Source organism: Cannabis sativa, chromosome 9 (genome assembly GCF_029168945.1).
Source record: "Cannabis sativa cultivar Pink pepper isolate KNU-18-1 chromosome 9, ASM2916894v1, whole genome shotgun sequence".
Lineage (NCBI taxonomy): Eukaryota > Viridiplantae > Streptophyta > Magnoliopsida > Rosales > Cannabaceae > Cannabis > Cannabis sativa.
In genome coordinates this window covers 4,571,370-4,596,838 of record NC_083609.1, presented here as the reverse complement: position 1 = coordinate 4,596,838, position 25,469 = coordinate 4,571,370, and the positions used below count along the sequence as shown (strand labels likewise).

Here is a 25,469-nt window from a genome sequence, read left to right as displayed (position 1 = left end):
ACCCCTGCTTAGTGAAAATTCATAAAATTAGACATAGTCTAACTTTAGAATTATAATTGATCAATCACGAATCAATTAATGAGTCTTACAAGCAGAATGTTCTCAACTAGAATGGGGACCATGGATCTATATGCTGAGCTTCCAATAAGTGAACCAAATTTACCAAGTAAATTCCTACTTATTAATTCTTCGTTGAATCCACTCTTAGAACTTAGAATTGCACTCTCAGACTTATATAGAGCATATTATATGTTCCACGATATCAATATGCTATCTCATTTAACCATTGTTATAATCTTATTTGATTTAAAGATCCTCTATATAGATGATCTACATCGAGATGGGATTTCTTTACCGTTCTCACCCCTCAATGTATTTTGCCCCTTAAAACACTTAGCTACCTGTAAATAGTGTTTAGTGATCTAATAATTAGTCAGTTAAACAAGAGCTCATCCATTTACTTCTATTTGCTAAGCTCGAAGGGAATCATCACTTGACTTCTATACACCAGTAGAAGCTATAGATTCCATATTTATGTTCAGCACTCCCACTCAATCATACTATCATGTTCCCAAAATATACGTATCACCCTGACTCAAAAGTAGGCTTAACGAATAAATCTAAGAACATGAATAACACTCCTGAGTTGAGCCTAAGCATATCAGGATTTAGATTCTTTTAATCTTAAGATTAACTACTGATATTGACTTGAAAAGATATGTATAACGGTAAGTTTGTAATATCTTAACTTAGTTGCAATATCGGTCCAGTCCAATGTATACTCCATACATTCGAAACTAGTATACTTTACTAATGTCCTGGAAAGAACATAACACTTACTCCAAGTGTAAGTACACATCATCGCTGATTATCACATTAGTGTAAATCCAATAACACTGATAAAACAAGGACCAATACTTTTGATTCATATGATCACAATCACATTCCACTGTGTTGACGATACTGTAATTGTGAATAAACATATGATCTGGATTTAACTGATTCTGTGTGTAAATGTAATAAATATATTTAAACCATTAGCATGTAGAATTCATGCAAACATCAATCACTTCAAATTTCTTATATTGATATCTAATCAGATTGTAAAGAGTTTTATTTAGGGCATAAAACCCAACATATCCCCGCTAGGAATGTGCTGCCTACCGCTCACAGTAGGAAAATCCCCAACTGCCACGACATTCATGGCACAATTCCTGGTGGTAGATGCCCTGTTTGCTTTTAACATCATTTTAGGCCACCTAGCCTTGTATGACTTAAAGTTAGTAACTTCTGTTTACTATTTATGCACTATATTCCCAACACAAAATGGATATTGTATGTCTGTGGGGCAATCAGATGAACTGCGCGGGAATGTTATAACCTCACCTTGGCCAAGGCAAAGAAAGAAGAAAGATCTGGTCAAGGATCAGAGAAAGGTAAAGTCGTGGCTAAATAGGGATCTGCCCAAGGCGGGGTTGAAGATGTGGATTACCGCCTTGGGAAACCAAGTTCAAATGTTAGACCAGTGGAAGAGTTGGAAGAGGTGGAGATCGATCCAAATAATTTGGCCAAGAAAATCAAAATCGAAAAAGGTTTGTTGCTTCAAAGAAAATCCTCACTAGTAAAATTTCTATGAGAAAACCTCGATGTATACGCCTAGTCACACAATGACATGGTTGAGATTGATCCTACAGTAACCACACATGTCCTCAACATTGATCTGGATGCAAAGCCCGTGCAACAGAAAAGAAAGTTGCTTAATAAAGAACGAGCACAGACACTAAAGGAGGAGGTTGAGAAACTCCAAATAAACTAGTTCATCATTGAGGATTTTTATCCAGTCTGGATGGCTAACCCCGCCAAAAAAATTTGTGGATGAGTTGGGAGAGAATGGTGCGTAGTAAGGAGGTTGGGGGATTGGGGTTCCTCTCTCTTCATGATTTCAATATGGCTATATTGGGTAAACAAGCTTGGAGGCTCCTAACCAAGCCTGATTCATTGGTTTCTAAAGTGTACAAAGCTCAGTAATTTAAAAATAAGAACTTTCTTTCGGCAGAACTTGATAATAATTCAAGTTATATTTGGAGAAATCTTGTTGCGGTAAAGGATTTGATTCGTAAGGGAGCGTGGAAGGGAACTGGTAATGGAGAGGATTTGATTCAAGTTATATTTGGCTAATGAAAATGTTAGTAGCATTTTTATGGTGGGTAAGAAGGCTTGGGATGTTGATGTTGTCAAAGATTTATTTGATGAGGAAGTGATAGTCAATATATTTGGTATTCACCTTTCCAATTCAGTAACTAAGGATTACTGGTAATGTATTAGGAGTTTGAATCTTTTGGCGAGTATATAGTTAAGAGTCCGTTTAAATTATTACAGGCAAACCGTGAGGGTAGTGTGGACCGAGAGGTTGTGGTATTTTGGAAGAAGTTTTGGCAATTAAAGCTTCCTCCAAAGGCAAAGAATTGTGTATGGAGGGTAGTTAGTAGGTGTTTTCCTACGAGAGTTCAGTTGAAGACTAAACATGTGGATGTCTCTTTGTTGTGTCCAATTAGTCATGGGGCAGGTGAATCAATTTTACATTGTTTAGTTGCCTGAGATTTTACACAGAATTATTGACAAGTAGCGGGTTTCCCTATGATTCTAGTTGATGCAGGGTCGTTTGGAGACTAGTTTCTTCATTTTTTCTCACGATTGGGTGAGGAAACAAAGTGTAGCTCAAGAAAGAAACTTTGTTTCCTGCGATTGATATTTGGTATCTTTCAGATGGGGTTGAGTTATGGTTTAAATCAGGTTATGAAAAACTCAAGGTGATTATTGATGTTGCATTGTTTGATGAGGAAGGAATGCATAGTTTTGGTGGGGTTGTTCGGGATCATAAGGGTCGGGTCATGGTTGAGATTACAGGATTGCAGATTGGGCAAGTTCTTTCAAGGATTGCTAAAGTCATGGCTCTCAAGGAAGTATTATCATGGCTAGCACGATTTTTCGAGTGTTGGTATTATTGAATCTGATTGTCTGGTGTTGATATAAGCTGTTAGAAATTTGAATATTTTGTCATCCACTTTTGGTGGTATCATTGAGGATTGTAAATAATTTTTATCTTCTTCTAGGGATGTTTCTTTATGTTTTGTCAAATGATTTGTCAATCAGGTTGCTCATCATATGGCTAAAGCAATCTTATTTATATGTGATGATCGTATTTTTTCGAAGTATAATCTTCTTTTTATTGTTGCTAATAATATTATTAAAGCCGAGTTGGTCTAGTTGAATAAAATTTACAGTTGAAAAAAAATTGTAAGATAGAAAAAAAAACAAACAAACAAAAAGGGACATAAATAAAAATAAAAAACGATTATAATTACACAAAAAAAAGAGGACATAGATGAAAATAAAAAGAATGATTATTATACGAACTTCCCTCTAAAATAAGCTTATGAGGTTTTGGTATATTAGTATGATACACACATTAGGGAACTGTATGTATGGATATGGTGATTATAAATAATATATGAATTGAACAATGAGTGTACACATAACATAAGAATGATGAAGACCCTTCAATTATATTTTTGTGTAAATTAATTGCTGTTATTCTACGCCCTATTTAAACGAAAACCCTGTTATTGATCATTATTATAAATAACATGCAATCTATATTTATACATATAAAAATAAAATAAAATTCAAAGGTTTGAAGTTTGACCTCTGCATTTTTCAGTTATTTATCAGAACCCCACACATGACATGATGCACAACACACAATAACCAAAATTTTAATGTATGTGGAGTCGGTGTGTTGTTCGATGTGTCCTATACACACAATGACAAATATCTCTCTCTATATATATTTATATATCATAAACCGCGCGTATATATTACTCTACTACTCCAATATCATCATTAATTAATACTACTATTGCTACGTACGTAATTATATATTTAGACTTTAATTAAACTTAATTGCCTATAGCTAGCTTAATATAACAAAATATTATATATTAACAAATCTTTTGAGTTAATTATACTACAACCAATGTTCGGCATGTCATGTGTGAAAATAATCAAATATGGCCTAGCCTACTTCTCACAAAAAAACAATGCATAATATTATGATCTTGGTGAGTGTAATTATATATATTAATGTGAAAGCAACATTTACATTAGACCCTTATTTACTGTGTTTGATGATTTATATCTCTCTTTTTGGTCTCTTCAAAAACGTATTTACTAAGCAAGATTTTGTATAAATTATTCATATCTAATGCATCAGTCAACTCAACTATATATATAATAAATAAATATCACATTTAGTTAAAATGTTGATATATATATATTGACAAGTGGTACACATATTTATTATACTATATGTATCATGACATTACCAACTCCATCTTTTCATTTTTTTTTCTTTGAAAAAAAGAAAAGAAAGATCAACAAAATAGAAATTAATTTAGCCCAAGTTTTGATGAGATAGAGAGTGGTATACTTCTTTGGGAGTGACAAAAGGGTTTTATTATGAATTAATATTATTATTAGTTTGGTCAATATTAATGGCATTTTGCCCAATTAAAGAAGAGTATATTTAGCCTATCTATATCGATTTGATCAATTCTCTCTCTCTCTCTCTCTCTCTCTCTCTCTCTCTCTCTCTCTCTCTCTCTCTCTCTCTCTCTCTCTCTCTCTCTCTCTCTCTCTCTCTCTCTCTCTAATTATCTTCTTAATTATCTTTCTTCCATAATTCATTAACTTTACTGCAAACCCTTTATTAAATCAAGATCAAGCTTTTTAAGCAAGCCACTAGACAAGACAAGACCATAATAAATCTCCCTCCTTTTTATCATAATGGGCCTTTTTGATTAAACCTAATGGGCCATTTGCAGAGATTTATTATTATTATTATTATTATTTATTTATTTTTTTTGAAGAAAAAAAAAAACTTAATCATCATAATATATAATTTTTTAAAAAAATTAGCAACAATTTAATTTAATATTTTTGAAACAAAATATTTATATATTGGATAGAAAAATAAAAAGTAAAGACTAGAGAGGAATAGCTCTTTTTTTTAACCAACAAAAAATAAAAATAAAAATTAATAAATCATAATTTAAAAGGCAAAGATCTAGAGGGGCGTGTATTAGAAGCAAGAGGGAGTAGATTAGAATATACCAAAACCGCGTAAAGTGCATGTGCTTTCTTTGAAAGGCCATAATAATAAGAACAAACACCAACCGTTGGATCCAAAAACGTGTGGATCCAAAAGCATCTTAGTTGTATTAAGATGAGTGAACGTGATGTTGACACGTGTAATCAAAGAACTGGGTTTTATTGTCCCCACATCTAAATCTTTGGCCATATGGGGGACCAACCCAACCCCGCGTTATTATATATCGATCGTTCCCAAGTATTTTTCACGAAAAAGACATTACAAATATATATATAAAAATAAATAAACTTAAAACCTTACAATTAATAGCTACTACTGCATCCCAGAAAATCTTTTACATAGATCCAATTCATAAAGAAACTTTTACATTTATTTATTTATTTTGTTCATAATAAAAAAAATAATTAAAATTTCCGTAGAAGGATAGTTGTACTTCAAAACAGCAATTATAGCGTTTTGTGTGTAATGATAACGTGTAGAGAAATATATGAGATTCGAAAAGCTACACACATATATATATATCACGGATATATATATATATTTAAAAAGTTCATTTTGTAATGAAGGAAATTATATATAAATAAAAAATGTACGTAGTTAGATTTAAATAATTTTAGTACATAAATTATTATTATGTATATGTGAAATGAAACATGAAGTTTGTGTTGAGGGTTGAGACCGGCCTATATATAATATGTATACATATATTAAGTGACAAAACATTTATATAAATCAGTACAAGTTTTACTATATTGTGTGGACAAAAACAAGGACAAGATTATCGATGGAGACATGCATATATACATATATATATATAGATATATATTTACACCTTTGGATAAATGTACGTAATTAATATTTAGTTTAAAGGACTGAATAAAATAAATATCTTGAAGAAAAGAGTAACTAAGTAGTACATATATATTTATAGAGGAAAGATACGTGTACATGTATATATATATATAAATTATACTTATGTATTAAGTAATTTTAATTAATTAATTATTTTTATTTACCATATAAATTCAACTTATTAAAAGTGACTAAGTGAAGATATATAGTTATAATAATTTATTGTACATATTTTTTATTTTTTATTTTTGTTATGTGTATTTTTGAAATTTATAAATTAAAATATTTTTTTAAATAATATTTGAAGTTTTAAAATTTTAAAAAAATAAATAAAAAGTTTAAAATTATTAAAATTAAATATATTCTCAATATTAAAAATAAAAATAATAATGTTACAAATAATATATTATTAATAATTATATATATATTTAAATCAATATAAAATTTGTATAAGTTTAATTAATTTAAAATAAATAATATTAATATTTGTATATATTCATAAAATTAACTCTAATTAAATTTAATAAAATATTATTACATTTTTAAAATATTATATTAAACTATTAATAATCATATTTTAATTTATGTAGTGTAGAAACAATAACATTACTCATGATTATGATATATTGATATATTTCTACATATATTTTTTTTTTTAAAAAAAAAGGCTAGATAGATAGCTATGATTTATATATATAAGCTATATGATGGTGTACTAGTAATAAAAATAGAAGATTTTGAATTAATTTGAAAAAAGATGTGATTAATTATATATAGTGAAAATTAATTATATAATTAATAATTAAGAGGAGGAAAGGAGCGTGGTGGGATAGTCGCGAATCAACGGTGTTGGGATTTGTCGGGGAAGAAAGAAGCCAAAGATGGCGAACTCATGACGTCACATTTATGTCACCATGGACCACACGTGCCGAACCTTCCATTTATATATACACACATTATTACACGGTAATTTTTTTTTTTTAAAAAAAAATTAAAGTCTTATCTGCTTTTTTTCTTTTTCTTTCTTAAGAAAAAATATATGTTTATCATTGAATCTTTACATGTAGATCAATCGATCTATATATAAAGTTAAATTAATTATTTGTGTCTACGTACGTACATACTTATTTTTATATACGTGTAGAATGTGGTATAATAAAGTTATGATATTTTTAAAAAAATATATATATTTTATATGTTTGAGTGATTAATTGTTCTTCTTAAGAGCTGGTTAATGCTTCTAGCTAGTGCATGACTTTGCAAGTTTGCATTCGTTTGATATTTTATTATAATTAGGTATATTTAAATATATATTAATAATTTATACATAATAATATATATATATATTTGTGATTTGATGATATGTGATCCTGCATGAATGAATCATCCTTATCATGATCATGATATGTAATTAAGGTTTTTTCTTGGAAGTTTAGGGTTGATGGATAGTCTTATAAGTTATATTAATTGACTCATTAATTAATTAATAATTATACAAAAATAAATAACACTATTCTCAAAAGTTTTTCTTTTAATTTCTTCTCACCCTTTATCTGACTATATATAGTACAATCTACTTTGAGTTAGGTGGTAAAGATAATTTTGATTAAATCAAATATGTAATTATTATTTTGGTAAATTATCTTATCCATTTTTTCTGAAAAAAAAATAGCTTTACTATAAAAACTTACTTTATATATATTTATATAAATAATTAAACAAATGCTATATACAAGGGTTAATTTGCATATATCCTTAGTATAAAAATGTATAATATGCAAAAGTTCTATATCATTTGTTATATGAATACCTATATATATTTACACAGAAAATATATATCCTTGATTTTATATTAATTGTTTACAAATAGGTACATTATTAGTTATATATATATAAGATTTAACCTATAATTACAGTCATAGCAAGGAAGAGACCAAAAAAAAAAAAGGATGTAACTTTATTAGATATATAATCAATAATTATATATTATTAACTCATCTATTTAACACTAAGTTTGGTAATTAATTAGTAGGAGATCGTGTAGGGAATTAGGGATGGCATGGGAAGGAGAGGTGGGAGATAACAAATCTGTTTAATTTGTTTGGCAAGAGAGATTAAATGAGAGAAATGAAAGGTGAAATGATATATAACAAATCTACCCAAATTTGCAATTTTAAATTTCTTTATTGAAGGAAGGATTAGAACTTTCTTTCAATTATATTGTAAATAACAAAAATATCTTCTACAAATATTATTAAAGTTAATTAAGATTTTTTTCTCTGAACTTTGATATATGTAACAAATTATACCTTGAACATTTAAAGTCGTTAATAATCGTCTTTAAATTATTGAGATTGTTGGATTCAATTTTAGTAAGGAATAAATCTAACATGGTTGAAAGTTTAGGGAGCTTAATTTGGTATATGTCAAAGTTCGAGGGACATAATTTGGTAGATATTAAAGTCTCGGAAACATGATTTAGTACATGGGCAATCATAAAATTAGTAAAATTAATTGAATGAAATTATATAAATGTCCTTAAATCTAACATTCTCAATAATTTAAGGTAAATTTTTAAAGGCTAAAAAAGTTCATGAGATATAATTTAGTATATATTAAATTTCAAGAAATAAAAATTTTAATTAACTTATTAAAAAATAATTAAAAAGATAAAATAGTAATTTTATAATAATTTAGCAATTACCTATCCTTATTCATACCAAACAACATAAAATATACCAAACAACAATGAATGATTATTACTCTCTCTTCCCTACCAAACATAGTCTAAAACTCATCTATTTAAAAATGGAATAATGAATGATTTGGAAACTCCTAAAAGGAAATTATTATTGCTCTACTTGGCTTATAGGCATAGTTTAAAAGTTAAAAAGAAGAAAGCGCGAAAGGGAGGAAAATAAATAATTTATTATTATTAATTAAAGAATAAATAAAAAAATAAAATAAAAAAGTGATAAGAAATCACATGCAAATACAGAGGAAGTAAAATTACACACACAGCCCACGTGTACGTGGCAGAAACCAATTAAAAAGATTTTAACGAGTCCACACAGACAACCGGATTAGCCAGTGAAAAAGGCGCGTTGGAAGAAAGTGGGTCCCAGAAGAGGGCGGTCGTCGAGCATTTAATGCAAAACCACCGGCCCATTCCTCATATAGTCCGTACACATGGTTTAACTGGCAGGTGCCGGTCAAACTCATCCCAGGTGTAGGAGGAAGAATGGAATACCTCCTTAAGCCAACCTGTTCTCCAAAATCCCAACCCCAAAATATATAAAACAAAACAAAATCTATTCACACACACACACACTATTACTATAGTCTCTCCCTCTTTCTCTCTCTCTCTTTTTTTCTCAAAAATAAAAAATAAATAAATAAAACACCAAACAGTCTCCCTTCTCTCTTTCTTTTTCTCTTTCTTTGTTATAAAACAACTTGGAGAACAAGTTTTTTTTTTCTTTTTCGAAAAACAAAAAGAACAAAGAGAGAGAGAGATCGAAGAAGAAGAAGAAGAAGAGAATATGTGCTGCTCTTTTTCTATTGATCTAAATTAATATATATATATATCTCATGGACAAGAAAGAAGAAGAGGTCAAGAACAACAATAATTCGATTAATATGGCAAATTCATCAACAACAGGAGGAGGTGCAGTATTAGTAGAAGAAGAATATCATTTCAATTCTACTTTATTCGATAATAATAACTATCATTATTATTTCAATAATAATAATAATAATAGTATTATGCTACAACAACAACAACAACAAGCATCATCTTTGGGGTTTATGAATTTACTGGGAATCAATAATATTAATAATAGTCATGAAGATTTTGGTTCATCTTTATTCTACTTTCCTCCACCACTACAAGAAGAAGAATCCAATAATGATAATAATATGTTGATATTTGATGACCCTATCAATAATAACCATCTACTTGGGTTGTCACCGCCGCCGCCGCCGTCTTCACCGCTTCCTCCACCTTCGTCCACTGTTCCCTCGCCATCTCCAGCTTCAAGCACAGTGTTGCCGGAAACTTCTGAGGTTTTGAACAGTACAACTCCGACGACGCCAAACTCATCCACTCTTTCTTCCTCGTCCAATGAAGAACAAAAACAAAAAGTAGTACCAAATCACCAAGAGGAAATAACTGAAGTTGAAGCTGAGACAGAGCAAGATCCTGAAAAATCATCCCACAATAATAATAACAAGCAGTAAGACTCATCTCTTTCTCTCTCTCTCTCTCTCTTTTTTGGGTACTGTTTGGTTTATTATTATAATTATTATTATTATTATGACATTTAGGCTTTAGGTGCCATTTCTTAGTCACGTCTGTAGTACCACTTGTGTTCTGATTTAACTATCAAGATCATCTTTTGTGTTAATTATTATTACTATTATGTGTGTGGGGTTTTGGATTTTATTGTGATATATATATATGTATATTGTATAGGTTGAAACCGAAAAAGAAGAACCAAAAAAGGCAAAGGGAACCGAGATTTGCGTTCATGACAAAGAGCGAGGTGGATCACTTAGACGATGGTTACAGATGGCGTAAATACGGCCAAAAAGCTGTGAAAAATAGCCCTTATCCAAGGTCTATACATATATATACACACACATTATATAATTAATCATCATCATCCATGCCAATCTTCCTTTAATTACAATTACTTATTATTAATTAATTATCTTTATTATGGTCCCCAACCAGCTAGCTTGCTATAATAGATTATAAATTTGAGTTACCCATAACTCAATTAATAATAATAATAATAATAATGAAATTTGATTCTCTTTTTCTTATAATGTTATTAATTATATATATATATATATATACACTACTACTACAGGAGTTACTACCGTTGCACCAGTGCAGGGTGTGGCGTGAAAAAGCGAGTAGAGCGTTCTTCAGATAACCCTACCATAGTTGTAACTACTTACGAAGGTCAACACACTCATCCATGTCCCGTTACGCCACGTGGCAGTCTCGGAATTTCTCCGGATTCCCACTCATTCTTTCCCTCCGTTTCTTACGGTGGAGCCGCCGCCGCCTCGACGGTGCCGATGTTGCCGAGTCATGATCATCCTCATCATCATCAGTACCGGCCCTATAGCTCATTGTTATCGAGTCCTTATAATAATTACTCGTCCAGTTTAAACACAATTAGTAGTAGAAGTAACAATACTAAAAACGACGTCGTTTTGGGTGTTATGAATTCTTGTTCTTCTACTACTACTACAACAACAACATCTTCATTGGCTTCGAGTATGACAAATGGGGGGCTTCTTCAAGATATTGTGCCTACCCAGATGAGAAATAATGAAGACCATCATCATCATCAGAGATCATGATCATCATAATTGGTACGGACATATATATTTATTTTGCTAACTCTGATCTCATGATATCTATTATGGGTTTTTTGTTGTTGGTCTTTTGTTATTATAAGAAAGAACCCACTACGTTTTTTTTTCTTTTTTTGTTTTAGTTACTTTAATTATAATTTAATCATGATCGATTGATCGATCATTACCCATTTCATTAGTAGTAGTGTATTATATATATATATATATATATATATATGTATAATGAGTAGTAGTGGGCCTTTTTTTTTTTTTGCCTTTTGATATTGTTGGAGGGGTTTTTCTTAGTACTTTTTTTTTTCTCCCTTGTATTTGGGGTTTTGTTGTTATGTTTATTCTTTTGTATACACTTATAAATATGTAGGAGTAATTTTAACTATTGGATTTTCATGGCCAATATTATTTATACATTATTGGGTTTTGTATATGATATCCATATTACTTATATATGAATGTATTTTATTTTCCTTTTATTCTACATTTTGAAATTTCTCATATTGAAGTTGTTAGGGTTTCTACACTTGTCAAATAAGCCAGTACGTAGTTAAGAGGCATTAAGTATTATCAGCTTTTTGATCCATGTCTAAATATACAATTAAGTAGGGCTGAACATCGGGTGGGTTTACCGGGTTTCGGGTTGGCGGGTTTCGGGTTCACGGGTTTCGGGTTTAAAAAAATGAACCCAAACCCGAACCCGAATGGGCACAATTTGGTGGGTTGGCGGGTTGGCGGGTTTCGGGTTGGCGGGTTTGGGTTGGTCGGGTTTACTGGGTTGGCGGGTTGACCCGGTCAACTCGGTCAACTCTTTAAAAAAAATTAATTTTTTATTTATTTTTAATTTTTTTATTTATTAAATTAAGCATATATAAATATAACAATTTGTTTATATACTATTGAAGAAAAGATGCATTAATCAATCCAATCAACAAACAAACAACCTGTTCATCAAATCAAATCAAAGTTCATATTCATGTTCATGAATCATGATAAAAGTGAAAACTAAAATATTTCAAAATACATCCATATCCAATATCCATATCTAAAGTCAGGAGGAACATCACTTAGTGTACTACAATGCAATGCTACGAAATACCATTTCACATCTTTTTCATTTGCACCAAAAAGTCTTGAAGGTCTTCCAATTTCGAACCAGTAAAGCCACTTCATTTCACCAAATGAGTGTGAAATTTAGGTACATAATAAAATTAATTAAAGATTTAGAGATAAACTAAAGATTTACATAATTAAAAATTAACTAAACTGAAATGAATTTGAATTTAAAAAAAAAAAAGAAAAACTGAAATGATAATGAATAGTGAATATATATTTATATATAACCTCCTGAGATGAGACTCTGTGAGAGAGAGATTACCAGAGTTACAGTACAGCCGCTGTGCCAGGCGACGACGGAGTGGTGCGGCGGTGGGCGACTCGAACGGACGGACTCGTGGAGGAGCCGAGGAGGAGTCACCGATCTTGGAGCCAAGAGGAGGAGGAGCCGAGGTCTTCGTCGTCGATCCCTCCCCTGCGTCTTCGACTCGTCGTCGGTGGGTGGCGTGGGTGGTGAAGATCGTGGCTGGCTGGTGGTGGAGTGGAGTGGCCGTGGGTGATGGCTGGTGGTGGTACTGCTGGTGAGTCGTGTGGGAAAAAATGGTGGCTGTGTCTGTGTGTGATATTTTGTAAGGTTTGTTAGTAAATGATAATAATATATTAATATTTACTTTTTTGAATTTTTTTTATTTATTTAATTATTAATTTAATATATATATAAAAAGTTAAAAACAGTAATACAAAAATAAAAAAAATATATAATATATTTATAAAGTGGGTTCACGGGTGGGTTCACGGGTTCAACCCGAAATCCGGTACCCCTAAAATCTCAACCCGCCAACCCACCCGAAGGGTACCGGGTTCAACCCAACCCACCCGAAATTTAAAAAAAAAATTTTTTTGCGGGTTCACCGGTTCGGGTTCGGGCGGGTTGCTCGGGTTCGGGTCAAACCCGCTCAAAATGTTCAGCCCTACAATTAAGTAGTACCAGTTGTACGTGCTGATATACGGAAATTTAATTAAAGAGAGGCTTAATTCGATCCCTGGTCCTGATTATATAATTAATATCCTGTTTTATTAATTCGGAATGGGGTTACACTGAATAACAATAATGAGAATGCTTATACTACACGATGATATGATATATCTACACATCTGATCTCTCTCTCTCTCTCTATATATATATATAATATATACACACATTTCATTTCTGTAAACCCAATTACTCATGAACACACATATATATATATATACGTGCATGGTGGTGATTCTGACTTTTATATATATGTGTAGTGTAGCGCATATATATACTTGCAAATCTAGGAGTATAATTTTATACAATATTCCCCAATCCTATAACTTAATTTAAATTTAATATAATTAAAATAATGGGTTTTATATGTATATTTCATTTTTTTCAGTACTAAAACTAGATGATGATTAACGATCTTGTCTTGAGCTAGGGATCCTCTTAATTTCTCTCTCTCTGTATATATATATATATACACGCAGTGAATGAAAGAAAGAATTAATAAACTTAATTAGCCTTTTCCAATTGTGTTTAATTTCTTCTCTAGAACAAATTACATATAATCACACTATGAGAGGCACTAAATATATATGTTCAAGTATATATACTTTATGTAAGAGTACTGAAATCGTTGTTTCAAGGTATTTATATGTGATTGAAATGAAGTTTTTGGCTAATTTTTAAGGATATATAATTATTAATTAAATCATGTTCTTCAAAAAAGAAAAATTATTGTTGATAATCTTGTGTACATTATTTGAAGAGCTATATAGGGAATATATGTTTTGAGGGAACGTGTGAGATTGGGTGGGATATAAGGGTGTTCTGAATAATATTTTTTATGTAAGATGATCAGAATGAGAATATTATAACTACGTACTTTATATATATATATATCCACCCTAGATTTTATTATTAGTTATATATATAGCATAATTAATATATGTGTATTATATGTATAATATATTTTCCTTTTTTTCCAACTGCTATATACAACTTGGAATTGTGTGCTGTGTGCCATTGCTTTCGCTCCCAGAATTAAAGACATCACCATCAATAGCAAAAAACACGTGAGTGTCTATCTTGTTTATAATTTAGTTTCCTATATGTATATATAATATATGTGTATATACACATATAGAATATAGGTATATATGACTTAGTATGAGTGGCCTTAACTTAACATTATGTTAAGAACTAATTGAATGAGACTATGAAAGTAAACGTGATCATAATATAAACACACACATGTACATATATATATATATAGTGAGTTATATAATATATGGTCAAACATGCCTCTTATTACTTAGCTTATAATTATCTAACATATACTATAGTTTCTTTGCTTATTATTTACTTTAATGCTAATAGGTTATTATATCATCATATATCTATATCTAGTGCAATAATAAGTCTATTGATTAATATTCCCATACATATAAAAGTTCAGTATATATCTTGTAAAGTAACTGGTTTATTCAAACTAAGATTCCAATTTGTATATTGAGTGCCACCCAGATAATAATCACAAGCGTAGAAGAAACCCCAATAAGGGCATCCAATTATTTGGATAAAAGAAAAAAAAAAAATCTCTCTTTAATTAGAATTATTTATCAATCCATCTCTCTCTATATATATATAAATTTATATATAGAAATTCCAAATGTAAATTTGTCATAGAACAGCATAAGAATATGTGCTCTTTTTAATCATAAATAATGGGAGGCGCCCATCTGTAAATATATATATCCTCATTTATTAGTTTTGCTATAGCATACCAACCATGCCATAGGTTGAAAAAGATCATGCATGCAAATCCTATACATATACATGTTTATATATATGTATGTATGTATGTATATATATAAAAATTTATATATACTAGAAGACCCAATTGTGTATGGAATCCACACATGTAATTAGCTGTATTAATTTCTTTTGTAGTGGGGGTATTTGTCTTCCTTTTACAATTTTTCCCACTTTGATTATTAAAACAAAATTGGGAAAATGTATGCATTCTATGTACTCTTTTTTTTCTTTAATTTGCAATTTAGTCAAAAAAGCAGATTCCTCATGTAAAACGCATAATTTGATGAATTGCGTGCCATATTTCACTTATTTTTACTTTATATATATATATATATATATATATATATTATCAATAATAAGACAATTAAATCTATACCCTTCGAAAAAAAAGTATTCAAAATTGACAAGACCTTATACAAATTATTAGTGAGAGAGATATATACGATTATATATATGTATAGATCGATGTAACTAAAGTTATTTCGTAAAGTTTTTCATGCATGCGCCTCCATACGAGGAATGCAATAGTCAAAATATACATTTTAGTTTCTACTTGGGCTTCAATATAATATATAAAGGCCTTTCTAATCTGGGCTTATTATCCAAATGTAAGCCCAGCCCAGTATATGCAATCTCTTTTAATTTTACAAACTATATTTTGATTGTCTTCAAACAAAACTAATTAGTTAACTTTTTAAAATATAATTTTAATTTTTATATTATAACAATTTTCAAAAACTTGACCAACTTAATAGTTAGTACTGCTATGTTTTATCTAAAGTTATCATCTTATCCTAAAAAACTAAAATAAAATTACATCATTTGGATTATAGAATAGGCCTTTATAGGTTTTTTCCTTTTCTTTTTATAAGTCGGTAACAAATTAGTTGTGAGTATATGGTAAGGTGTATGAAGTTTTTTCACAAAATTAAGTGCACGTTTGGCATCATAACTAAAAAACTGTTTTTTGTTTTTAAAAACAAAAAATTATTTTTTGAAAACAATTTGGCTTGTTTGGCCTTGTTTTTTAAAAACAGTTTTCAGAAAACAAAGTTACAAAAAACAAGAATTTTTTTAAAAATCAATTCACTTTTAGTCAATATTGTTTTTAAAAAACACTAACCAAACATGACTTGTTTTTAAAAACTTCAAAAATTATTTTTTTGCTCTCATTTCTAAAAACAATTTTTTGAAAACAAAAAACAAAAAACAATACCAAACATGCTCTAATATTTCATTAACAATATACACCCCTTTGGATTTTCCTAACTATTAATTGCAAAAATCATACCACTCTTGAACTAGCTTTAATTTCTTTGCATCATTTAATCCAGCCAAGGACACACTGATTGTTCTCTGTTGCAATATTGTGTAGTGCTTGGCTCAAGCTCATATTCTTTTTATGTTTTGTGTCGTGTTTAGACAAAAATTCTACCCATATTTATAGTTGTACTGTATATGATATAAAATAATTCATTGACGACAATGAGTTATTTTAATGGACCAAAAATAAAATTACACTTATGTGCACTCATAACTTTACAGAGGTTAATTTCCATTCCTTTTAATTATAACAAGCAACATGAAAAAAGACAAGTAAGAGATTCAATATTTCATATATTTTTATTTTCTTTCCTAATTTACTACTGTTTTTTCTTAATCAACAATTTCTCTACTGTTTTTGTTTAGAAATCATTATCAGAAATTTTGTTTTCACTCCAAATAAGTAAATATGTCATGACATCAGAAAAAGACTAAACTTGATACTATTAACCATTTATAATAAAAACCTACAGAATACTTACTTAGGCCTAGTGATCACACTTGCAAATGCACAAGGCCTTCAGCGGCACAGAACGCTCCAACAGCAGTAGCAGTAATTGTAGTCCCCGGTCTTGGAAATTCATACCCTTCAGAAGCTGCATTGTCAGTCTTAGATGATTATGTAGTAACTATTTTAGGTGGACCTCATATTGTCAGAAGCACTCGAAATGCAAAAAAAATGGTACCTGAATGAGTTGAATCAAGGAGAAGCTTCCCATTTGGTACAATTATTCACCCAACATCCAAAGATGATGAATTTACCAATGACTTTTACAAAAGACGACGCCAGTCATGTGCACTTCCCTCATAATGACCCTTTGGTAATAGAGGCTCAAATAGTAAATAATAAAAGAGTTTCTAAAATCTTCGTTAGATAATGGAAGCTCTATGAACATCATTTTTAAAGGAACATTCCATGCCATTGGTCTAGTGGAAGCCAATCTGCTACCATGCCCTATCCAATTGCAAGGTTTTAATGGAGACACATTGATCCCCATGGGCAAAATATAACTTCCAATGACTATAAATGAGGAAGTTCCCGGAAGCAACACAATATCTTCATTCAAGTACAACACATTTGTAATAGCCGATTGCCCTACTACTTATAATATCATCTTCAGAAGACTATTTTTAATAGATTTTGGAGTCGTGACATCCATTCGGCATTTGTGCTTAAAATTCCAAAGTAATACCGAAAGCATAAGGACAATCAGAGGAGATCAAAGAAGTGCGCAAAGTTGTTACAGTATTTCAACCATAATTGTACTCATGGTCGGAGAAGGAAATAACTCTAAAGTTGGAACATCTTCCCAGCCAACACTGGGGGTGGTCCAGGAAGATGAAGTACTTGATCCACGAATTGGCATGGAACGTGTCATAGAACCAATGGAGAAAGTGGAAGAAGTATGCATAGATGATGGACATCCCACCAAGGTTATACAAGTAGGGAAGAACTTGCCTCCGGCAGTGAAGGAAAAAATTATTTCCACGATCAAGGAAAATAGTGACGTGTTAGCCTGGACTCCTTCTGATATGACCGGCATTAGTTCCCATATTATTTGCCATGCACTAAACGTAGATCTCAATGCGGAACCAGTCCAACAAAAGCGGAGACTTCTGGATTCAACGAGGTTAGAAGTAGTAAAAATAGAGGTAGACAAGTTGACAAACATTGACATCCTCAGTGAAGCTCTGTATCCCATATGGGTTGTCAATCCAATTCTGGTCCTAAAGCCTAATGGGACATGGAGAATGTGTATAGATTCATAGATCTAAACAAATCTTGTTCGAAAGACTGTTTTTCACTTCTGCGCATTGATAAAATGGTTGATGCTACCTCGGAATATTAACTCTTAACCTTCATAGATGCGTACTCTAGCTACAACTAAATAAAAATGCATGTGACTGATCAGGAGTACATCAGTTTCCAAACTGACAAAGCAATCTACTGCTACAAGATCATGCTATCTGGATTGAAAAATACCGGAGCCATTTACCAACGAATGGTGAATTTTTAGGTTCAAAGAACTAGAAATACAGTGTAAATTCCATAGCTATGGAGCTCAATAACAGTGACTTGTAAACTAAGACTCATTATTGTCTCAATTACATAAAAATTTTATCTTTTTTTTTTTTTTAGTTTAAATACTTATTTAATTTGATTTTAAAAATCTTGATAAACTGAAGGAAATAAGGAGAAAAGTAAATACCAAAATAAAAGTAAAATTTGAAGGATTGTGCTGTCTTCAAAAAATCAAATTAAGAGGTTTAGGACATGAATTTAAAAATTTAAAGTACATGGGGCCATTATGATTGTTGATTGGTAGAATGTTTCTGAAAATAAAATTCAAATATCAAGAAGTAGAACTATGTTTAATTAAATCTATTAAAAAAAGAAAAAGAAGCTTGTATGTGTTGTTTCACATTGATGATTGGTAAAATTTATATTACTCCTATAATTTTGATTTTATAATAGAGTTTTGATAATTTTTTTTAAAAAAAATACTAATTATAATTTCTAATTACAAAAATTTTCTCAATATTTACATCTAAAAACATATGTAAAAATAAATTATAATATCAAAAATAAATTTTTTGATATTTTAATTTACCACGTGGTTTAAAATTACTCAGGTTAAGCACGCTTAACTGGGAAATTCTTTCATGATGGGCTACCAAAAAACAAAATGCACCTTGTTGATATAGGTAGTACTAATCAATCCATTTAAGCCTCTTCAACTGTTTAGTTCTATACCTACACAGTCTCAGAATCATCGCGCATGACTTTCCCTAGGTAACGTGGGATTGTACAGCTCCCGATTTTTCCCCTTCGGATCACAAGGCTCTGACTGTCACAATCACCCCTTTTGGAGGTCAGACGTTGCTCTGATACCATTTTGTAACGTCCCCGCTTTAAGCCTTCATTGGGCCCTTACACTCACGGAATGATGACTCTTACACACAAGTACGTCATTTTGGTTGCTTCATGAAATGACGACTGACCCTACAAACCAACACGAGTATTTCTAGCGTGTTTTGTCTTCACTCGCACACTTCTTGAAAAAACTTCTCAGAAGATCACCATTATAAAATTACCCCATGTCAGTTTTTCGATAGTCTATCACAAAAGAATTATACCTAATTTTAAAACAATTATATAAATAATATTGTCATCATAATATAAAGAAAATAAATAATTAAAAAATAAATTTTTGTGTGGTAGTAGAAGATTTTTTTAAAAAATAATAAAATAATTAAAAAATAATTTTGTATATATGATAGGATATAGATTTTTTAATATATTAATTATATATTATTTTTTAAAATTTTAATTTAAAAATAAAAAGCCAAAACGTGGCCAAAAAAAATCTAATAACTAAATTTTTTGTTGAGTTATCATTTCTTTAAAAAAAAAGATAAATGAATTAAGAAAAAATATATTAATTGTATATTATTTTTTAAAATTTTAATTTAAAAAAAGAAGCTAAAACGTGGCCAAAAAAATCTAATAATTAAATATTTTGTTGTTATTATATTTTTTTTAAAAAAATAAATGAATTAAGGAAAAAATATTTTTTATATTAATTAATATATATGAAATTAATAAAAAATAAAAAAAAAAGAGAGAATTAAAGAGAAAAAAGGAAAATGACTTTAAATATATAGATTAAGAAAGAAACTAAATGAGTAGTGTGCAATTAATAAAAAGAAAAAAAAAAAAAAAAGCACAAACCTCGTTTTCTGTTTTGAGAATTTTTCTCCAAAAACCTTAAAGACCAAATTTCTTATCGAAAGGATTCTCTCTCGACGTCTCCCTCGCCCTCAGCTGCAGCCCCAGCCGCCGACGGCTTCCACCCAAACCCAGCGTCGACCACGACACCAACTTCGCCAACAACTGAACAAACCTTAGGAATCTCTCAGTGACGGCTCCAACCTCCAACGGTATTAAAATTCGCTCTTCCTCATTCTACGCGAAGCAATCTCTTATTCCTGTCTGATTCTCTTTTTAAACTTTTTCTTAGTTAGATTTCATAAATGGTTTGAGTAATTGAATCTTTTGCCCAGTTTTTTTTTTTAACGATGTTGTGAAATGGAAATATTTTTCTTTTATAGAAGTGTAGATTCAAATGTTTTGATAGTGGGTTTAGTTTTTGGATGGTAACTCTGGTTGACTAAACTTGTTTATGAGATCACATAGAAGAATAAGATAGAATAAAACTACACTCAATTGCTGTGAAGTGTAGCTGGTTTTGGTGGTTGTTTGTTAGTCTTATTATTCTTTGAGATGGGCTTGAATTTCCTTCAGTATTGTAAATTTCTTACTCCTTAGTTCATGCCCTTTATAGGGTAATGGAAATGGAAGCGTATTATGTGAAATTGACCACCTATTTATGGCCTTTGGTGGTAAGAAATTTTCCATGATGGCTTACAAATCAAGTTGAAATAGCTTTTATTCATCTTGTTTTGTTTATCAGACTTCATCTCCTGAATTATTGCAGTGATCATCACCAATTTCAGTTAACATGTTTTTCATCTTATTAGAGGAGATCTCTATCAGTAATCACTGTTTTTGTAGCTTTTGTATTAATTACATATTTCATTTTCAAAATCTAACTAAAAGGTGTTTTGGAAAAGATTACTATTTGCCCAAGTCTATATAAAATGGCATGTATTGATTGTTGATAGATTATTTGGTTCTGTATTTGTCGTGAATTAAGCCTTGTTAATGATGAACGTGGATGTTATGTGAAACTTCAGTTCAATTGCTTGTAGTATGGTTATCTATAAATTTACTTAACCTATTAATTAATAGTTATTAATCTTCAGTTGAACCAATTATATATATTCTGATACTGTTATGTTTTTTGATTTTCTACCAGTCACAGATTCAGTGTTTTAAAACTAAAAAAACAATTTATAGACAGTGAACCAATCACATTTTGAGAAACAAGTTTTCAATAACTGAATTCATATTTTTATTTCAGAATTATCGTTTTAAAATTATAGTTTTTGAATCACGAACCAATCAGACACTAATTGTATCAAAAGTAAAGTTTAGATAGTTTTGTTGCAAATCAGCATGAGGCTAAACTCTACTATTTGATTTTATTCGTAGCTCAGTGCGTGCTGGCAACGTGTCACAGTCCACAAAATAGACCTAAAACACAAAACTGAGCAACCAGTCTGTGGCTTCTATAGCTCACATACACCCAATATTTGAACTGCTGAATCGAGAATAGTAGTCCCTGCATTTTGGGTTATGGAGTTCTTGGATGAGAGATTCGAGCTGAGGGAGATTCAGAAGCTTGAGGGTCACAGCGATAGGGTGTGGAGCTTGGCTTGGAACCCAGCCACTGGTGTAGCTGGGGTTCCCTATTTATTTGCTTCTTGTAGCGGTGATAAAACCGTACGGATATGGGAGGAGAGTCTTACCACTGGTTCATGGAACTGCAAGGTTCGACCTTTTTTTTTTTCACTGAATAAGGAAGTGGCATTTAATTTGTGATCTTATTTTCTGGCTGGTTGATGAGAAGTTAACTTTACTGCTCTTCGTATATTCATTTATTTTCTCCATTCTTGGTTTTGAATATTGAATATTGAATAGTAAATAGTAAAGTGACTTCAACTTCGTGATATTAGGTCAGTTAGTTTAATTGAATTGAGCTTTTTGTTGTAATTAAGCTGGCCAGATCGTTTTATTTGGGATTTTTGTGTTGCTCACAATTAGTTTTATGCTAATCCAATGAAGAATTTCTGTCTAATGCTAAATTGGAGAGCATTTTTATCTGGGTTTCATGATTATATTGTGATAGAATTTTTATTAATGTAATGGTACTGTGCAGGCAGTTCTGGACGAAACACATACTAGAACTGTTCGATCTTGTGCTTGGTCACCTTCGGGAAATTTATTGGCTACTGTGAGCTTTGATGCTACCACTGCTATCTGGGAAAACGTTGGGGGTGATTATGAATGTGTTTCTACTTTGGAGGTACTGATATCCTTAGTTGCATTGCAGTAGTAGGCAATGTTTGTACAAGTAATTTTACTAGTTTCATCTAATACCTGTATAGTTTTGTACATTGAGTTCAAGTTAAACTTCTGAATATGCAAGAGTGATTTGAGAATGCTACATTGGAAGCTTAAGCACTAAACAACATCATTTTGTTCTAAAATTCACATCTTGTTAGTTTGTGTTTCATATGTTTTTCTTCATATTTGTAAGTACTGTTAGTGGTGGTTTTGTTTTTTAGGGTCACGAAAATGAAGTCAAAAGTATTTCATGGAATGCATCTGGGTCACTGATTGCTACATGTGGTCGAGATAAAACTGTTTGGATTTGGGAAGTACAGCCAGGACATGAGTATGAGTGTGTTGCTGTGTTGCAAGGTCATACACAGGATGTAAAAATGGTTCAGTGGCATCCGACCATGGATGTTTTATTCTCTTGTAGCTATGATAATAGTATTAAGGTAAAAACTGACATTAAGAGTTTATTTTTATATATCTGCGGTCATCTAGATAATCAATCTATTTGTTTGTTGTACCAACTACACCAGATTTGGGCAGATGATGGCGATAATGATAATTGGACTTGTGTACAAACTGTAGATGAGCCGAACAAGTATGATCTCTCTCTTTCCCTATCTCTCAAATTTTTCAACTTGTTTGTAATTGTAACTACGCCTTTTGATTTCATTAATTCGAATTATGTTTTTAATTTTTTTCCTTTCTGTTTTTTCAGTGGTCACTCTTCCACTGTTTGGGCTCTTTCATTTAATTCCAGTGGAGATAAAATGGTCAGCAGCAGGTAAGGAACACAGTCTTTCTTCACCTTCATGCTTTTACTTTGGATTTCTTGCTTGGTATGAGTAACAAAGTACATCATAACGAAACTGTGCATGCTGAAAAAAAAGAAGAAGCTGAAATAGCATTTAACTGATTCCACAGCGATGACCTTACTCTGAAGATATGGGGAACAGACTTGGCAAGGATGCAGTCTAGTGAAGGTTACACACCTTGGTGAGAAAAATATCACATCAAAATTAGTTTTAATGTAATTATTCCAAACTTTTGAAATGTTGTATTATATTCATATAATTTTTAGAGCTCTACATGTGAAGGCTTGATTGTTGGTCAACCACATGAATGTTACTATAAGCTGTACTTAGATGCAGGAATGGAAAATTAGAACAATTCATCATTACATTGCATATGCCTGCTTCGTCGTGAAGGTCATGAAATAATTGTTATGCTGCTAGATAGTGTTCTTTGAACAAACAGTTCGTTGTTATATCTGGAATTCGGTGTTCCATATTCCTTTTTAGGCAGACAACAATGGATGTTAAATTTATTTTTGGACATTCTAATAATTTATTTTCCATTTTTTCCCTCTTCAGGAGACATCTTTGCACAATTTCAGGTTATCATGATCGGACAATCTTTTCAGTGCATTGGTCCAGGTATTGGTTGTATACTAATAATTAATAAATGTTGTGTTTTTTATGTATATTAATATATGTGTGACCTTTGGAGCATTAGCTAGATGAAGGCCATCAAAATGTGTACTTAGGTCCCTTAGTTGATGTTCATTTTTTAATTAATCTATTGACAAAAATAATGCTCTGGACAACTTTTTTGTTGAAAAAATATGCATCTTAATTCAGTGCAATTGATTATATTTTAGTTAATCAAGATTTGTTCCAAAAGAGATGTGATTATCATCTGTAAGGATATTGTATACTTGAATTCAATTGCCTTGGTTTTTACTCTTATATCTTCAATTCTTCATATGTTTTTGCCTATTGAAAACTTCTTTCCTTGTTGCAATCTAATCCCATTAATCATCTATAATTGAAGGGAAGGTATCATCGCCAGTGGCGCAGCTGATGATGCCATAAGATTTTTTGTGGAAAACTCAGACAAAGATGGTTTGGTATAATTCATCTGTGCTTATCATCTTACAATTCTGTATATATATAATTCTATTGCTGATTCTCTCTACTTTTTCATCTATCCTTTTTCTTTTTATATATATGTATATTAAAGGTTGATGGACCTATGTATAAACTGCTATTGAAAGAGGAAAAGGCCCATGAGATGGATGTAAATTCAGTGCAATGGAGTCCTGGGGTAAGAATTTTTCAGAAATACTTTATTTATCTGGAACCCTTAGAACATTCACTTTCTTCTACTACCAATAGTCGCTGGTGCTGTGTTTTGCTGAAAAAGATAATATCATTTTCTCCACTTTTTATTTTCACCATCATCATCTAGCTTTCGCATATTACTGTGTTTGGTTTGGTCATACCTTATCATTTAAAAATTACAAAATCAAAGATACAAGATTATGAGAGCTAGACATAGTACTAGTTTACACATTGTTTATTGCCTTAAATTGTGCCACCATATTCACTTTCACACTTTTATGTAATGTTTTCTCATGTATTTATCAGGAGAAACGGCTACTTGCTTCTGCTAGTGATGATGGAACCATTAAAGTATGGGAGCTTGCACCTGTAGCACCCAGCTGAAGAAATTTACAGAATCTCCTCACTTAATTTCCTGATGAATTATGTGTAATGCAAAAATTTACTTTTATTGGTCCAATTTTGTCAGTCAACAGATTAATTATAGTTTAGCGGAGAAACATGGCTGTTGTAATTTTTAACAATAAATTGTTGACCATTTATTTAAACAATGATAAGGTTTTGAGTGAGCTTATTTTTAATTCATATTTACTTATTAGCAGAAGTTATCTTGTTCTCTTCCTCTTCTTCATTTTTTTGGTTAAAAAAGTAAATAAATCATGTTCTCTTCTATTAATCACTATAGTTATAGGTCAT

The 25,469-nt window shown here is 30.8% G+C and overlaps 2 protein-coding genes across 3 annotated transcripts; both read left to right on the top strand.

The window, feature by feature from the left end:
* The first annotated feature begins 9,316 nt into the window (after nt 1-9,316).
* On the top strand, nt 9,317-11,880 carry LOC115722928 (probable WRKY transcription factor 48). The gene is made up of 3 exons (XM_030652310.2): nt 9,317-10,257; nt 10,497-10,640; nt 10,897-11,880. The coding sequence occupies exons 1-3, from the start codon at nt 9,614-9,616 to the stop codon at nt 11,396-11,398; spliced, it is 1,290 nt and encodes a 429-aa protein (XP_030508170.1). The 5' UTR covers nt 9,317-9,613; the 3' UTR covers nt 11,399-11,880.
* Nucleotides 11,881-20,310: 8,430 nt separating this feature from the next.
* LOC115722875 (protein CIA1) lies at nt 20,311-25,354 on the top strand. Of its 2 annotated transcripts, none has more exons than XM_030652224.2 (11): nt 20,311-20,567; nt 21,747-22,080; nt 22,469-22,615; nt 22,878-23,096; nt 23,184-23,248; nt 23,369-23,434; nt 23,575-23,646; nt 24,024-24,086; nt 24,484-24,559; nt 24,673-24,756; nt 25,080-25,354. In XM_030652224.2, the coding sequence occupies exons 2-11, from the start codon at nt 21,886-21,888 to the stop codon at nt 25,155-25,157; spliced, it is 1,065 nt and encodes a 354-aa protein (XP_030508084.2). In that variant the 5' UTR covers nt 20,311-20,567; nt 21,747-21,885; the 3' UTR covers nt 25,158-25,354. The 2 variants fall into 2 exon arrangements, with proteins under 2 accessions (XP_030508084.2, XP_030508083.2); XM_030652223.2 differs by having other exon boundaries at nt 20,313-20,567; nt 21,742-22,080.
* The last annotated feature ends 115 nt before the right edge of the window (nt 25,355-25,469 follow it).